The sequence below is a fragment of the Athene noctua genome, chromosome 24 (assembly GCF_965140245.1).
Source record: "Athene noctua chromosome 24, bAthNoc1.hap1.1, whole genome shotgun sequence".
Classification (NCBI taxonomy): Eukaryota; Metazoa; Chordata; class Aves; order Strigiformes; family Strigidae; genus Athene; species Athene noctua.
The window spans coordinates 8,185,834-8,201,884 of record NC_134060.1 but is presented as its reverse complement, the minus strand read 5'-3'; the positions used below and the strand labels follow the sequence as shown (position 1 = coordinate 8,201,884).

Below are 16,051 nucleotides of genomic sequence, written 5' to 3'. Positions count from 1 at the left end.
AAGAACCAACCCCAGAGACAGCTCTGTGTACATCGTCCACACAACACTGCAACGCCATCTCCCACAGCCTGAGCCAGCCAGGCAACCACATATTGCACAGCACAGCCTCTCTCTTGTGTGGCTGATCACACAGAGGACATTTTCATTAAACAAAGAGTTTTTAAGAGCATGGACTCTCCATTAAAGCAATAGATTTACTCTGCAGACAAGGCGTTACCACTAGCACAGCGTTCCTCAGGTGAGAACGGCCTAAGGGGAGCAGCTGGCTGGGGATGTACCAGTTAACACAGGAGAAACTGGGACACATTCAGCCAGTCACACCCCTGTCAAAGCACTTTCTACATCAAAGGCTCAGATTTGCCTCCTCCTGTTTCAGACAGGGCAATTCCAGCCACTTATGCCCCCAGCCCAGCTTCACACACTGTAACATAAGGTGGCTTTTACCCATCATAGAAATGAGCCTGTTCAGGCAGATTTACAGATGTGACAGCGCAGGTGTGGAAGGCAAGGCTGTTTTCTTACCTGCCCATTCTTACTAAATAAAAATCCTCTTGTCAGGGCTTAGTGCAATAAGGCCACACTATTTCAGTAGGTCACTTGTAGTATGTTTTATATGGATTTTTTCTATTAAAATTGCAAAAGTGTCTGAAACTGCACAAAATTAATCTTAACCCATCATTCTTTGGAAAAGGACTTATGCAAGGAACATCAAAAACTAGAGACAGAAAAAACACCATTGGGCAATTATATTCTTTGCAGAAAAAAATTCATGCATGTCAAATCTCAGCTGTTTTGCTCTTGGAACTTGCACCACCACAAGTCACTGTGGCAGTGTTTTTGTCTCTCAGTTTATGGCACTAAACACTAAGTGCAAGAAACAAACCTTATGTTTTATATACACTCTGCTAGTTCAGTGGAGAGCCGTCTCCCCCCTATACCAAAGTGACAGTTTTCTTGAGACAAAGTTGGTTTTGTGTGAATGGGTCTCTACATAGGTACCATTTTTTCCCAGCTTTTCTTGCAGCTTTAGCTGTAAAGTTCACACACTAAGTAAAAACGGTCATGTCTTTTAAATAAATCTAAAAAAAAGAGTGAAGCTCTGTAGAGGACTGCTTACTCGAGAGCATATTCTTATTTTGGAAGAACAATGATGTTTAAAACCAAATAGTGGATTTTTTTTTTCATTAAACAGTTACTGAACAGAAAGAAGGGACCGAGTAGTTTATTTGGCATTGTTGCAGACCACAGTTTAATTGGATGAATTTGGATTATGTTGACCGATGTGTAGTCTTCAACGCTGTTTTACACCACAATCATTATCGGCCATGCACATTCAACAATAGCATCAGCTTAATCATCGTCTTTAAGCTTCTTTATCTTATACTTATGACGCTCGATTTCTTTCTGCAGACGCTCGATCTCTTTCTTGTGGTGATCAATCTCTTCCTCATGGTGTTTCCGTAAGGCAGAGAGCTGCTCCCTCTCCTTCTCCCTGCAAGGAAGCACGGCACAAGCTGCAGCGGCCGCAGCCCCTGAGCGCAGGGCTCGGGGACGAGGGGTTGGCTGCGGGAGGGGGCGGCTGGCGCCGAGGCTGGCAGAGGCCCAGCCCGCCCCGCCGGGCCCGGCGGCGGTTGCCCGGTGCGGGGGGAAGCGGCGTGCGTAGACCCCCGCGGCGGGGAGGGCCGGGAAGGGCCGGGAGGGGCCGTGGGCCCCGCCGCGCCCCGCTCACCTGAAGTACCGCTCTTCCTCGGCCGCCTGCTTCTTCCCGAAGGCTCCCCCGGCCTCGCGGATGGCGCCGCCACCGCCGCCGCCCTTCCCGGCGCCTTTGCCCAGCTCACCCAGCTGCGGGGAGAGACGGCGGTGAGCGGGGGGAGAGACGGCGGCGGGAGGGAAGGACAGACGGACCCCCCGACCCCCCCGTGCCCACCTGGTCGGCTCCCGAGCCCGAGCTCCACCGCTGCTGCTGCGCCAGGAGGGCCCCGCGCAGGCCGCCCCGCGCCGCCGCCACGGCCACGGCCGCCATCGCCCGCCTGCCCTTGGAGCGCGGCGCGGACGGGACCCGCCCCGCGGGGCGGGGCCGCGCTCGGCCCGGCGTCACGGCCCGCGCATGCGCAGACTCCGCTCACCCCCCCCACTTCCCGGGCCGGGCGGCGGTGGCTGTTGCGGGCCCGTACGGCCCAGGGCCCGCCCCCGCCGCGGGCCTGCGCTCCGCTGCCCCGCCGGAGCCTCCCCCGGGCGGGGCGGGGGGCCCGGCCGGGCCGGGGGCGGTGGGGGAAGAGATGGACGGCGGGGGGGGGGGGGGGGGGGGAGAGGGGTGGGGCCTGTTTCCATGGCGCGCGCGGCGGTCACGTGCCGAGGGCGCCGACCGCCCCGCCGGCCTCAGCGCCGGGCTCACGTGGGCGCGCGCGCGGCGTCACGTGGTGCTGGCGATGGCGGCGGCGGGGGAGCCCGGGGCGGGGGGCGCCGCCGAGGAGGCGTTCCTCACCTTCTACAACGAGGTACCGGCGCCCGAGCGTCGCCGGGGCGGCGGGCGGCTCCGCCCCGCCCCCTGGGCCCTGCCCGCCCGCGGCCGGCGGCCGGCGGCCCTCCCTTCCCAGCGCCGGGGCCTGGCGGGCCGCGCCGCGCCTGGCCCGGCCCGGCCTGGCCGCTCTGAGGTTGCCCCGGGCCGCTGGCGGGCGGGATGGCGGGACGGGCGAAGCGGCTGGTGGTGCTGCGTGGGGAGGCGAGCGAACAGCCCGGGTGGGCGAGCGGCAGGTGCCGACGGGTTGGTGATCGGTCCGGGGAGGCCGGGCGTTCCCCGGGCTCGCTGCCGCCGGCCCCGCGGCGTCTGCCGCCCTCCGAAAAGCCCCTGTTGGGGCTGGGGGAAGGAGCCGGGCGCTCATCCCCCATCCCGCTCCTTCGGATAAACCGAGTGGGAGTTGTGCGCTCCGCGGTCTCAGGACATATTCCGGCGCTGTGCTCCACTGCTCGGCCTTTTTGTGGACAAACTGTTATCCGGGGAGGCGCGTGGGGCCCTTTCCCTCAGCCGGTGCTAGTCCCCGTTACTTTGTGCACAGCTTGGATGTGTTTACCTGAGCCTGCCCGCAGAAGGGTAGTGCCAGTTTGGTGAACAATTATTTCTTTAAATAAAGGTGGATGTTAAATATAAATGCATGGTTTCGTTTGGCTTAATATTGTAAAGAACAAAAAGTAAACGGAACTGAACTAAATGGTCTGTGGTTGGAATGAAGTGGACTTGTATACCTGCAGGGTATCACTTAACTGTGTTTAGTGGGTTATCCCGCCAACAGTGGGTTAAAATCAGTAGTGCGGGAGGTTTCCAAGGAACCACGATGACAGTGCTGCTGATGTAGGAGCAAAGTGAGGGGAAGAGCCACAGCTGTTAAGCAAGCCATAGGAGAGACAGGCAGAAGTGCTTTCCAGGTTTTTTTATAGTTAAAATGTCATGTCAAAAATACTGTCATGCTGTAGAAAAGGCTAAAAAAATGTGCTCTGCTAGCGCTTGAGTAAAATAGCTACAGGCTTGGGATGTGCACTAGTTATTGTTAGTAGTATGGGACGATGATGATTGCTGTAGTAAACACATGGAAAAACAGGTAAGTGCATTGTGATGGTCAGTTAATATAGGTCTCTCTTGTTCTTTAGGTAAAGCAAATTGAAAAACGAGACTCTGTTTTAACATCAAAAAACCAGATTGACAGGCTGACCCGACCTGGATCTTCCTATTTCAACTTGAACCCTTTTGAGGTTAGTTTGAAAATTTTATCCTCCTTTCTGACTTGGTATGCCAACTTTCTGATTTACTGGGCATTTATTTCAGTAAAAAGACCAAACATAAAGCAAAAAAAATCTCTACACGTGATTGTTGTGTAGAAGACTTACAGAAGATGGGATGGTGCCATTCTTTTACAGCAGGCACAAACAACATTGTCTTGGCACATCTCCTCCCTTGTGCAGCAGCACTGGAAGATGTGACAGATTAATGCCAGGTGCTTTCTGAATGAGTTCGTAACAGCTGCAGGTATCCGTCCTGAGCACTCTGGGCATCTCTAGTAGTGTCATTTATTTTGGATGTTCATCCCACTGAACTTGTGTGGTGTATAGAATGAGAGAAGGGCTCTCACTGCTGTGAGCAATCTTTGAGGAGTCAGTGGAAAACAGATAATTCCCTTCCACATTGATTCCAGTTGCAGTCAGTTATAAAGTCTTAACAATTATGAAAGCCTGAGGAAGGCAGTAAATAAAACAATCTGGTGTTCATCTGGAGCTGGCTTTCCCTCCGTGTATTCCTTCTTGATATCATCTTCATCTACATTTTTAAAGCCTCAGATGCTTTTTGTAATCCCAGTTTCGGGTTGGTCAGCCAGATCAGTGGGCAGATTCACCTTGACGATGTTCAGTTCTCTGTAGATCATGGCACTTGACTTGTAAATTAAAGCCATTTGGAAGCAGGCTGTAGCTTTTCTGTGAGGTAGTGGTTTTTACTTGCAGATTCTTAGTGTCAGGCCAGTGTGCATATGTGTTGAGTAAGATTTCTGTTCAGTAAATTAATTCACAAAAGTGAGCATCCTAAACAGTAGGATTTCTGTTCAGTAAATTAATTCACAAAAAAGCTCCTAAACTCTGCCACATCCCTGAAAATCTGTAGAAAAGTGGACTCATCCATGGAAACCAAACACTAAAACTCTCCCATCCTTTTTTGGAATGATAGTGAATAAATTCTTACAACGTAATATGTTTCGTGCCCGAAGTTCTCAGTGATGCATGATCTGACAGTGTGTCAAGGCCACCATATGCTTTTGCTTCTGCCAAACAGCATTGCTACAGGACTGGTTGAAGGTTTAGACCAATTGTGGTTATTTAGGGATGGCAGCTGTCTACATGAGACTTGAGTGTAGAAAGGACACTGACACAGGAAGAGGAATCTAGCACTGCTGAAAGTAGAATGTCCCAAACATGATGTCTCTTAAAATGTTTCTGTTTTACTAGGTGAAAATTCATGTCCTGAAACAGCACCCTGGTGGGTGTAGCATTGTGTCTAGATGCCAGGGAACCAGGTGTTTAGAGCTTGCTGCCAGGAACCTGAAACGTGGGGAGTATCATTGCACTTGCTCAGCTCTCATGGTCTCTTTTAGGTACTGCAAATGGATCCTGAAGCCACAGATGAAGAGATAAAGAAAAGATTTCGGCAGGTATTTGGATTTTGCACTTGAAGTCTTTGGAAGGAAACCAGAAGCTCTGTAGGGATTGTGCAGCTGTGTTTGGGGACAGGAAAAATGATGGTAAAGCTGTATCTGAGTAGAGCAGTAGCCATTTTGTGAAGAAATCATAGAATCATGGAATGGTTTGTGTTGGAAGGGTCCTTAAAGACCATCCAGTTCCACCCCGCTGCCCCAGGCAGGGTCACCTTCCACTAGCCCAGGTTGCCCAAAGCCCCGTCCAACCTGGCCTTGAACCCTTCCAGGGAGGGGGCAGCCACAGCTGCTCTGGGCAGCCTGTGCCAGCGTCTCACTGCGCAGAACTCTCTCATGCATAGAACAATCTTTGTATCAGCAAGAGGAGAAGTGTAGATGCAGAAGTGTCCCTGGGCCATGGTGTGCTGTGTGGGGTGTGTGATGGGGCTATCTGCCTGTGCATAATCAGCTTGCTGAGCTAAGTCCAACAAGAGGGTCAAAATTAATCGGAAACTAAGAACTGAGAAAAGGTATTTTTCTCAAATATATGCACTTGGATACAGAGGTGTATTTTCTGTGAGGTTTCTTTAAGAATTTCAGTGTTTGTTTTTGGTGGCTGAGTTAACTGGAACAGCAGCAGCCCTGCTCACTGACCCATCTGCATTGCCCCATGCAACGCAGGAAACATTACCCTGGACTTACTCTGCGGACAGATCTGCAGGAGAAATTTGAGATTAATCAGTGTATGCAGAAAAGAAACACAGTATTTAGAAGACTGTAGTCTCCCACCTGAATTAGTGGTGTAAACGTCAGGAACTGTCTTTAGACAGGAAGCTGTGCTGGGTGACAGGGGAACACGCCCAACTGGTGTTGGGTTATGGGCTGCTCCTGTATGTGGGAAGTGGGAGGATTACCTTTTAGTCTGTTGCTGACTTCTCAGTTCTGCAAATTAATAAACGGGCTGTCTTAGCTTTAGGCTGTTAGAATACCACAGGGAAATGTTTTGAAGTCAATGTGATGAAATGAAAAAAGTGCTTGGAATTGTGCATTGAAGAAATCAAACATCGAAATACAAAATGTGGCACAGCCAACCGAAAGAAAAGACACTGGCTGTAACAAATCACAGGGTAAATCAGCAGCAGGCTACTGCTCTTCAGGACCAGAGGCAAACCTTTTTTCTGTGAGCTAGAAAGTGCCATCTGTAGAGTTCAGGAAGTAATTATTTTGCATTCTTGGTCACTGATGCAATTTCGGTTGCCGCACTGTGACTGGTTTTGAACATTACACTGGGAAAGATGCAGATAAACTAGAGAGCAAAAGCAAAAATAAGAGGTCTGAAAAAAAGAAAAAAAGTCATATGGGGAGGATTTGAGAGAATTTTCTCTTTCTCTAGAAGTGGAAGGTGGAGGACATGTGCTTTCTAACCTGTTTAAGGCGCCCTAAAGGTGGTAGTGGTCAACGTCCTGTCTCTGCTGGAGAGAGAGTACAGGAAGGAGTTTTCTTAACTTTCAGTAAAGGAGCCTAAGGAAGATCTTACCCACTCTATTAAATAGTTTGATATTTGAACAGCCTTAGGGATACTGGAGAACTTCTTGGGAGACATTGTTGTGTAAAAGGTAAACTTCAGTTGAGGATGATCTTTGTAGTTTTATTTCTTCTTAAGACCAAGGTTACAAAACTTGAGTGACCAGAGGGTTGGTATCAGCGCCAGGCACTGCAGCTCAAGGGTGTTTATATTGTTCTGCACATCCCATGCTGCAGCTTTTCCCACATAGCCTATTACAGGGATTGTATTTAATTTATAAACTTCTACTGATCCATAATTCTACATGTTGTCAGCTGATTTGCCCATATACAAATGTGATCCCCTGTGATTCCTTTTATCTGAGACTATTTCCTTTCTCTCGCAAAAATCTCTGAAGTATTCTTCCATCTTTTACAATGATCTTCACATCAAGGTCCTTTCCCTTGTAGTTGTCAATATTGGTGCATCCAGACAAAAATCAAGACGATGCAGATAGAGCCCAGAAGGCATTTGAAGGTAATGTGCTCACCCTTTTTCTGGGCTAGTGTATGATAGTAGTTGGACTGCTATTCTTCTGTAGCTGGTTTAAATGTTTATTAGGGGTGGAGGGCCCACTGACGACAGAAGAATCGCTGTAGAGGCACTTTAGATGAGCCGGGAAGCAGATGTGCGGGGTGGCGTTTCAGCAGAAAGTTTCACTAGGTGGCGATAATTGCATTGTCAGTTCGCAACAGGGACAAACATGTCCCTCGGGTTTTGAGATTGTTCAAGCAAAACTGTTTAATCTGTGCATTAGATTTTATTCAAAGACCATACAACAGAAGTAATATGATGATTTTAGGTGTGTGCATTACAGTGAGGCTTTATTCACCTTAAACTTACCTCATGCCCTATAACTAAATCACTTGGTGGGACTGATAGTTTCACCCTGCTAACTCCGAAAGGTATCTGACAGTGTCTGCTATTACTGTACCCTACATCTCTTTTGACTGATTGTGATATCACTTACCTAGACGTATTTAGAAAAACAAACGAAAACTAACCAAACAAACAAAACCGCCCAGATTCTAGAAAACAAGATTTGTCTGGTCAACAAGTAGCAATCTTGCAATGCCTTGGAATGTGACTACTGGTGCTATTGATGTTGGTGTTTTTTGTTAGCTGTAGATAAAGCGTACAAGCTGCTGCTAGATCAGGAGCAAAAGAAGAGGGCCTTGGATGTGATACAGGCAGGAAAAGAATATGTGGAACACACTGTAAGTATTCCATAGGAACGTCCAGAGGTGGGGGTGGGTGCTAATCAGTTGTCTGTAATTTGCTTTTTGGTATACCCACTGCATCTTTAGGTCATTAAAAGGTGAGCTGAGCAAACCTCGTCAGGAAGCTGTGCAGGTGGACTCTGGCTCTTCATGGCATGAACAAACATGCTTTGTCCAAGACTACTGTTGAACTCAGTGCAAGATAGTTCAGTGAAATTCAGTACTTGAAATAATTAGGTCAGACAATGTGATCTGACCTAAATATTTTTTTTCAAGTCTGTGAATGAATGATGCAGTTCAGATGTGTGTAGGTGGAAGAAAGTAGGTGGTGACAGCAGGAAACTGGGAAATTTTGGGGAAAATGACCTATAAGATAAGAAAAGGAGCTTGGATTGCATTGGCCAAGAAGTTGAGTGACATGGGTGGACCAAAACACAACAAGCTTATGGGAGAACTCAGATACTCTAAACCAAGGGACACTTAATGATCTGGTTGTTAAGTCTTTTGGCCATTACAGAGGAAAATAAACTTCCTGCTGGTTTGGATGGTGTATTGGATGTGAATATATCTTAAAAACAAACAAAAAACCCCCCCAAAGATATTTGAATAAATAGTATCTAACATAGTATTTTTAATTATTACAGTTCATGTGATAGTGATTCTGTATGTGTTCATCTGGACCTAGGACCAGGAAGTTTAAATCTAAAATAAAACTGATCCAAATCAAGAACTTGCTGTCATCCGGAGTTCTTCCCACACAGTGGAATAGGAATGCAGAATGACTTGGATACAATTATGTAAGCTCTATGGAACTTTTTACGCTCTTATTTTTGTTCTTATTCTTTAGGTGAAAGAAAAAAAGAAGCAGTTGAAGAAGGATGGAAAACCTCCCACTGTAGAAGAGGATGATCCTGAAGTTGTAAGTCATATACTGGGGAGTACAGAAGGTGTTTCGAGGAATTAAGAGTCAAAACCAGTACAGAAGTATTTATTAGATTTGTTAGTGTTGTAAATCCTTGTGCTTACAGAACAAATTCTGATAAACCACTGTAGAGTACATGTGTTGGACAATACCCGTATACTTTAGAAAATAGTTTAACTGTAGTGTAAGCAGTAAATATATCATGAGATTATATCGATCAAAATACCCAGTTCTTGGAGCAAGTCTTCACTGCTTGCACATCATGCAGTCTCTTTTGATTTGAATTTATTATTGTATTCTGAATACTGGAACTGTGCTGTTCTTGCTGCCAGCAGAGGCGTGTATAGAACCCACTGCAGCATGTCCAAAATATGGTCTTAGTGACGTTTTGTAGTAAGAGCTGTTTTGGTTGTTTCTTCCATATATGTAGCACTTGAGGATAGATGTGCTGTTCTGCAACTTTTATTAAAAAAGGCATGACATAACTTAGTTATACTTACCTGATTTCTCAAGTCAAGTGATATTAGAGGCTTTAACAGAATAATAGATGATTATCAAATACTGACATCATTAGTCTTACTGTCATCACCTTTTTTTTTAACTACAAAGTAATTTTTTCCTCTTGATAGCACCACAGTAATCCCGTAACAATCTTATTTTCCATTGATTTTCAGAAGGCTCCTGCTGTTCTGTAGTAATGAAGTTTGTTTTAACTATACGGATGTTTTCTCTGGAAAGCCAATGATAGACTTTTACAACACATCAAGAAGATCTGCTGGGAAATACTAAACAGTGGCTATTTTGCCTCTTTTTGTCAAGTATAACATTGCAAGACTTAACAGAGGAATAAGAGAGCTTAAAATGAACAGGTCTGCTTAGGCACAGTTCTGTGAATACAAATGAAAATGAGACTAATGTGAGGCTAAGAAGTAGTTGTTTCCTGAGGGCCAGGATTTAATCAACAGTGGTTTATACCTTTTCATATGCTGCGGCTGCTGCTGACTGTAGGATGCAGGGTTATGTGGGCACACATATGCTTCACATTCTTTTTATGCTTCTTACATTCTTACGTAAAACAGACTTCTCTAACTGTATTAATGGGCATTATTTTAAGACTGGATTTGTGTTTTACAGTTCAAACAAGCTGTGTACAAACAGACGATGAAGCTCTTCGCAGAACTGGAAATTAAGAGGAAAGAAAGAGAAGCAAAAGAAATGCATGAAAGGTATGAGCAGTATTCTGCTTGTGCAGTTCAGGCTCTTTCTTCCCCCCTCATGCTTATTCAGAGAAGATAAGGAATCCTAGAGTCTTAGAAAGGCCTGAGTTGGAACAGACCTCTGGAGATCATCTGGTCCAACCTCCTTGAATTAGATTAACAAGGGTCCTGTCAAGATGACTTCGTGATGCAGATTCTGAGTAACCTGTGGGTTATAGAGCTCTGTGCTTGAGAAGTGCAAACAGGAAACTTGCTCACCTGTATTTAAGGCACTGATATATTTAGTATGCTTATATACTCTTCATGTGCATACATGGAGGCCAGCTAAAACAGTGAAATGGTGACACATTTCTGCATGTTGTTAGCATGCACTGAAACTATTTTTAATTTTAATTAAGTGCCAGAAATACTCTGTGGCATATGTGGTCCTGAACTATTTTGAGTGCTCACTGTGGATGCACTTCATGGGACAGCTTCTGTGCTGGTCAGTGAAGACAATCTTGGGAGATGGTTGCAAGGCACTACTTTTGAATACAGATGAAAATTAGGGGGAAAAAATATTTAATTCTTACCTTGCATGCTCAGATGTTTATTAACTTCTGAAAGTGTGTACTCAACAGTTTTAGAAACTGATCACTGGAGTTATGAAGGAGTCCAACTTGTTTTGCCAAGCAAGAGAAGCTGTCTCACTAATTAAATACATGCACGCTGTCAGTGGTGCCAAACCATCTATTCCGCTCACTGCTCTTCCAGATCTGAAATAAAATTCTATTTGCTCTGCTATCTTAGATGTGTGTATTTATCTCTTCTGATTAGCACTTTAATCTACCAAGAAATCAGAAGAGCTTTCTGAGATGTTTTGAAAGTATTACTGTGTTTCTTTAAAGTAGATGCTTGTGGGTTCATAACTTCTTTGTGGCTTCCCTTCCAGGAAGCGGCAGAGGGAAGAGGAAATTGAGGCACAAGAGAAAGCTAAACGAGAGCGAGAATGGCAGAAGAACTTTGAGGTAATCAGCAGCTTAACTTTTAGGATGGGCCTCAGCAATTCTTGGCCGTGCTGCAGGGAATGCCCTGATCTGTCTGCAGGTGCTGTAGAACAGTTCAAGTAGACACTTAGTAAAAGATCATGCAGAGGCTGTGTTTTGTCCTTGTGTGGGGAGATGAGCCCACCAGTGGGACTTTGGTATCACTTTCCAGAAACAGGTCTGGTAAATGAAGGTGTAGGATTTTTCAGCTCTGTCAGCAGTTCATTCTTGTCCCTAGTCAGAAATCTGAATTCCTGCTTAGCCCAGGTCACTGATGAGCAATAAAACTTAATCTGGCAGCTGTTCAGCCACTAGTGAGGACTGTTGTTGGTACTTTCCAGTCTGGTTGCTAACACTTATGAATCTGTATCTCTCATGAATATCAGAGATCTGAATGACAGTTACTTCCCTTTGACCCTTCCACCCTGTATTCAGGGTTTAGTGGATCAGAAGTAGCTTTGTGGTTGTTGTACTGCTATTTTAGGGGTCAAACCTACAGCCTGCCAAAATTATTGAGCCTGTAACTCTTCCCTCGCTACACACCAGAGGTGAGGTCTTGTGATACCTGGGGGGTGGTGGGCAGGAAGGAAGTCAGCAGCAGTGTGCAGGACCTCATGAAAAGATGAGCTAGATTGCTCATTTAATCCAAAGCCAGATCCCAGTCTCTGTTCAAGAGGACTTTAAAAAAGAGAGTGTCTGGAGAGAAGTGTATGAGCTGGACTGGCATCCCACAGAAAGTGGACAATTAGTACGTTTCTGGAGACTCGGCTGGGAAGAGTTTTCTAACATGGATAGAGGAAGCTGGATATTCTGGAAAACCTGTGTAATGCTGCTGTGTGGAGTGTGCTGTGGGTTTTGTCAGGTAATGCCAGAGAGAGATAAATGTCACTGCCCTTGCTGCTGGCAGAAGTTCTGTGTTCTCACACCAGAAAGGCCACAGAAGTTGGGTGTCATTGCTGTAGGGATGCAGTAAAGCATAGCAGCTGAGGAAATGTGAGCCAGTATTCCAAGCAAATAGTGATGAACCAAGCAAGGGGAGCTGCAGCACTGTTGATACTGCAGCTCTGAATACCTGCATGTCCTCAACCACTCCTGGACTGCTGAACCTCTGCAGGTGTCTTCTCCAGCCTTGCTGGTAACCATTTAATCCATGTGAAAAGATAGGCGTCCAAAATGGATCACTGGAATGCACAGAATAAGAGGCTTATTTCTGGTAGTGACCGTCATTGAGAGAGGGTGGTTGGAGACGAAATAATGTGAATTCTTGGCTGCTCCTGTGTGTGTACTACCTTTAAAATATACCCAAAAGGAGTATGTGTGTTGCTGCTTTGAATGATATTTCAACCATAAGGGAAAAAAAACTTAAGGTGATATTCTGCAATTGTGATTCTGTCTCAGTTTAAAAAAAAAAAACCAAACAAACCAAATAAACCTGACACAGTAATCCCAACCTTTAAAGGTGCTCGAGTTGTACCTCTGCATTGCTCTTCTGGGCTTTTCTGCTCCTGGTGATTCCAGTCCTTGTCCGCATACTGCATCCTAGAAGCTGTGCATAGGCTGCTGTCAGAGCTGAATTGTATCTTCATGTATTTTAGAAGGAGCAGGTTGGAATATCTACTTACTCCCACCCAACCCTCAAAATTCATGTTCTTACTAATTTCAAGAGTAGCTTCCACCAACAAACTGTAAGAAACCAGAAGGTTAGAACAGAAGTTGCCATACAGCTTTATGCCTAGCAAAAGTGTGATCACAGAACGGTTGAGGTGGGAAGGGACCTCTGGGGCCCATCTGGTCCAACCCCCCTGCTCCAGCAGGGCCATCTAGAGCCCGTTGCTCAGAACTGCAGCCAGACGGCTTTTGAATACCCTCAATGATGGAGACTCCACAACTTCTCTGGGCAGCCTGTTCCAGTGCTGGGTCACCCTCAATAAAAACACATTTCCAGACGTTCAGATGGAGCCTCCTGTGTTTCAGTTTGTGCCCATGGCCTCTGGTCCTGGCACTGAATATCACCAAGAAGGGCCTGGCTCAGTCTTCTTTCTGCCATCCTCCAGATACTTGTGCATATTGATGAGATACCCCTGAGCCTTCTCTTTTCCAGGGTGAACATTCCAGCTCTCTCAGCCTCTTCTCATGAGAGACCTGCTCTAGTGCTTTAATCATCCCTGTGGCCCTTTGTTGGACTCTCTCCAGTGTGTCCATGTCCCTCTTGCACTGGGGAGCCCAGTGCCGAGCAGAGGGGAAGGATCACCTCCCCCGACCTGCTGGCAGCGCGTTGCCTAATGCAGCCCAGGACAGACCCCGTTACCTTTGCAGCAAGGGCGTGTTGCTGCTCACATTCAGGCTGGTGGCCACCAGGACCCCCAGGTTGTTTTCCACCAAGCTGCTTTCCAGCCAGGCGGCCCCCAGCACGTGCTGGTGCCTGGGGTTGTTCCTCCCCAGGGGCAGGACTTTGCACTTCTCCTTGCAGAACGGCATGAGGTTCCTGTCAGCCCATTCCTCCGGCCTGCCAGGGTCCCTCTGAATGGCAGCACCACCCTCCGGCCTACCAGCCTCTCTTCACAGTTTTGCTTTTTCTAGCTCACTGCTAGAGCTTGGCCTTGCCTCGTCCTGCCATGGGGAAGGACGAGAGTGAAGCAGCTATTGTGTGTGCAGCACAGGTACTGCAGATACAGCTGTAGTCAGATGGGACTTGAGTGTATGGATCCCACACTGGGAAATGGATTATCCCTGGGCTTGTTCTGTCCTGCTGTGTGAAACCTTCAGTCTGTAGAGATCACAGATTGGCTTTGTGGAGAGTCTTTTTCTTCCCCCCTCCCAGCAGAGGTTTCTGCTGCTCTGCAGTTAGGTTAGGGAGAGCAGAGTGCACCAGAGACCTTTTCTCACTGTGTCTTTATGATGAAGCTTGGGGCAAGAAGCGTGAAAGAAGACAATACATTTCCTTTCTTTCTTCTCTGTGCCTCCAAGCTGCAGCACAAGGAGAGCTGTCTCAAGGATATGAGACAGTAGGAAATGGCACGTTCTGGGCTGACAGATTGAGGGAACTGGAGTTGTTTAGTCTGGGGAAGAGGAGGCTGAGGGGAGACCTCCTGGCCCTCTGCAACTCCCTGCCAGGAGGGGGCAGAGAGGGGGGATGAGTCTCTGGAGCCAAGGCCCCAGCGCCAGGCCCCGAGGGAATGGCCTCAAGCTGCCCAGGGCAGGGTCAGGCTGGCTCTGAGGAAGGATTTCTGTGCAGAAGGGGCTGTTGGGCGTTGGAATGGGCTGCCCAGGGCAGGGGGGAGTCCCCAGGATCCCTGGAGGGCTTGAAGAGTCGGGCTGAGCCAGCGCTGAGGGATCTGGGGGAGTTGGGAACGGTCAGGGTGAGGGTCATGGTTGGGCTGGAGGAGCTTCCAGGGCTTTTCCAACTGAGATGATTCTGTGATTAGGAATATCCATTGGAGGTGAGGTTTCTCCTTTGTTTTGCACATCAGAGGATTCAGTAGGCTTTAGTCAAGACTGCACGTCCCAGGCTGGCTGCGTCTGAAACAAAACAACAGCGTAGTGCTTATACTGGTGTTTGTAAGCTCACTTGTAGTTCCTCTGTGCTGCGCCTGTTGCTCTGGCTCTTCACAGTGTCTGTATGTCCTGACTGCCAGGGTGTTACGTGCTGGATAAGGGGAAAAATTGCTATTGATCTCTTGAAACTGGTGTGTACTGCCTGTTCTCTGCCTCTTGCACTTCTTAACTCTTCATTTCCTCTCTGTTGTTCCCAGGAAAGTCGGGATGGTCGCGTGGACAGCTGGAGAAATTTCCAGGCAAATACAAAGGGGAAGAAAGAAAAGAAAAACAGGACCTTCCTGAGACCTCCCAAAGTAAAAATGGAACAGCGTGAATGATCCTGGCAGCACTGCCCAAGTGCAGCTCCTCAGTCCCCTCCCTGCTTTTAAGGACTCATTGGCACCTAGAGTAAGAATTGCTTTTTAGTAGACTGTTTGTTTCCAGTTCAATTAATTATTGGTCAAAGTATTTTTTGTACTCTGTCCATTTTAACTAGGGCCATAGTATAAACTCAGCCAGGAACCCACTATATGTAGAACACTTGGCTTAGGAGTGTCCCCACCATTATTGCTGTCCTGTTTGTCTGCTGCCCTGTAACTCGATGTTTTGTACTTCACAGAGGTTGTGCTGTTTCTCCACTTCCATTTCTAGTTTGAGAGCTGAACAAAATACTGGAAATGCATCTGTACCTTTCCAGGCATCATCTTTCTCAACAAGTTCAGCTTTGGAAAGGTCCAGGCTCACTGTGGGAATCTGCTTCCAGCACTGTGCAGTGCAGCTGACCTGCAGTTCGAGTCCTGCAGCTCCTCACTGAACTGAGTGGTGCTTGGAAAGACCCTTCCCCCAAGATCTGATTTCCAAACTAAAATTCCAGCTCTCAGGCTTAGACTTCTGTTAATCTCAGACCACCTGGTCACTTTCTGTAAAGGAAAAATAACTTCTCTTGATTAATAGTTAAGTTGCAATGGTCTGTATGTAAAATAAATTTTTACCCAAGTTACTGGGTTTTTTTCTTGGAATTATTCAAAGATACAACTGCAGGTGTGTGAGTTGAGTGCTGGCCACTGCTGAGTTGTTGCTCTTCATGAACACTTTCCCTGTAAGGTCTGCTGTATTCCCAGAGTCTGTTCTGACTTGACTTTTGAGATGACAGTCCTGCAGCGTGGCACCCAGGAGGGCGGGGAGAGGGTGTCTCTTGCCTGGGTGCTGCTGGGTGGATGCGGGTGTGCCGGAGCCTGTGCTGGGAGCTGAGCTGCTCCTTGGGCCTGGGGGAGCATGGATGGGCTGGGAGGCCCTGGGCACCTCTGAGGGGTGTAACTCCTGACCTCCGGGATGAGCTCAAACTCAGGAATCCTGATTTTTAAAATCCTACTTTGTGTGTGTATTGTAAGT

General features: G+C 47.2%; 2 protein-coding genes across 2 annotated transcripts; one reads left to right on the top strand and one right to left on the bottom strand.

The window, feature by feature from the left end:
* Positions 1–1,206: 1,206 nt before the first annotated feature.
* On the bottom strand, positions 1,207–2,078 carry ATP5IF1 (ATP synthase inhibitory factor subunit 1). The gene is made up of 3 exons (XM_074926162.1): positions 1,928–2,078; positions 1,730–1,842; positions 1,207–1,492 (listed from the first exon to the last, which is right to left on the bottom strand). The coding sequence occupies exons 1-3, from the start codon at positions 2,021–2,023 to the stop codon at positions 1,351–1,353; spliced, it is 351 nt and encodes a 116-aa protein (XP_074782263.1). The 5' UTR covers positions 2,024–2,078; the 3' UTR covers positions 1,207–1,350.
* Positions 2,079–2,378: 300 nt separating this feature from the next.
* Positions 2,379–15,659, top strand: DNAJC8 (DnaJ heat shock protein family (Hsp40) member C8). Its single transcript, XM_074926099.1, has 9 exons — positions 2,379–2,498; positions 3,646–3,747; positions 5,136–5,192; positions 7,149–7,215; positions 7,861–7,955; positions 8,806–8,877; positions 10,015–10,106; positions 11,029–11,104; positions 14,875–15,659. The coding sequence occupies exons 1-9, from the start codon at positions 2,430–2,432 to the stop codon at positions 14,995–14,997; spliced, it is 753 nt and encodes a 250-aa protein (XP_074782200.1). The 5' UTR covers positions 2,379–2,429; the 3' UTR covers positions 14,998–15,659.
* Positions 15,660–16,051: the final 392 nt, after the last annotated feature.

Coding starts and splice junctions, on each gene's coding strand:
- ATP5IF1 (XM_074926162.1), bottom strand. CDS start 2,023: ATGGCGGCCGTGGCCGTGGCGGCGGCGCGGGGCGGCCTGCGCGGGGCC. Junction 1,843..1,927: donor CGGGCTCGGGAGCCGACCAG/GTGGGCACGGGG, acceptor CTCTCCCCGCAG/CTGGGTGAGCTGGGCAAAGG. Junction 1,493..1,729: donor GAGGAAGAGCGGTACTTCAG/GTGAGCGGGGCG, acceptor GCTTCCTTGCAG/GGAGAAGGAGAGGGAGCAGC.
- DNAJC8 (XM_074926099.1), top strand. CDS start 2,430: ATGGCGGCGGCGGGGGAGCCCGGGGCGGGGGGCGCCGCCGAGGAGGCG. Junction 5,193..7,148: donor TAAAGAAAAGATTTCGGCAG/GTATTTGGATTT, acceptor TTTCCCTTGTAG/TTGTCAATATTGGTGCATCC. Junction 11,105..14,874: donor AATGGCAGAAGAACTTTGAG/GTAATCAGCAGC, acceptor TGTTGTTCCCAG/GAAAGTCGGGATGGTCGCGT.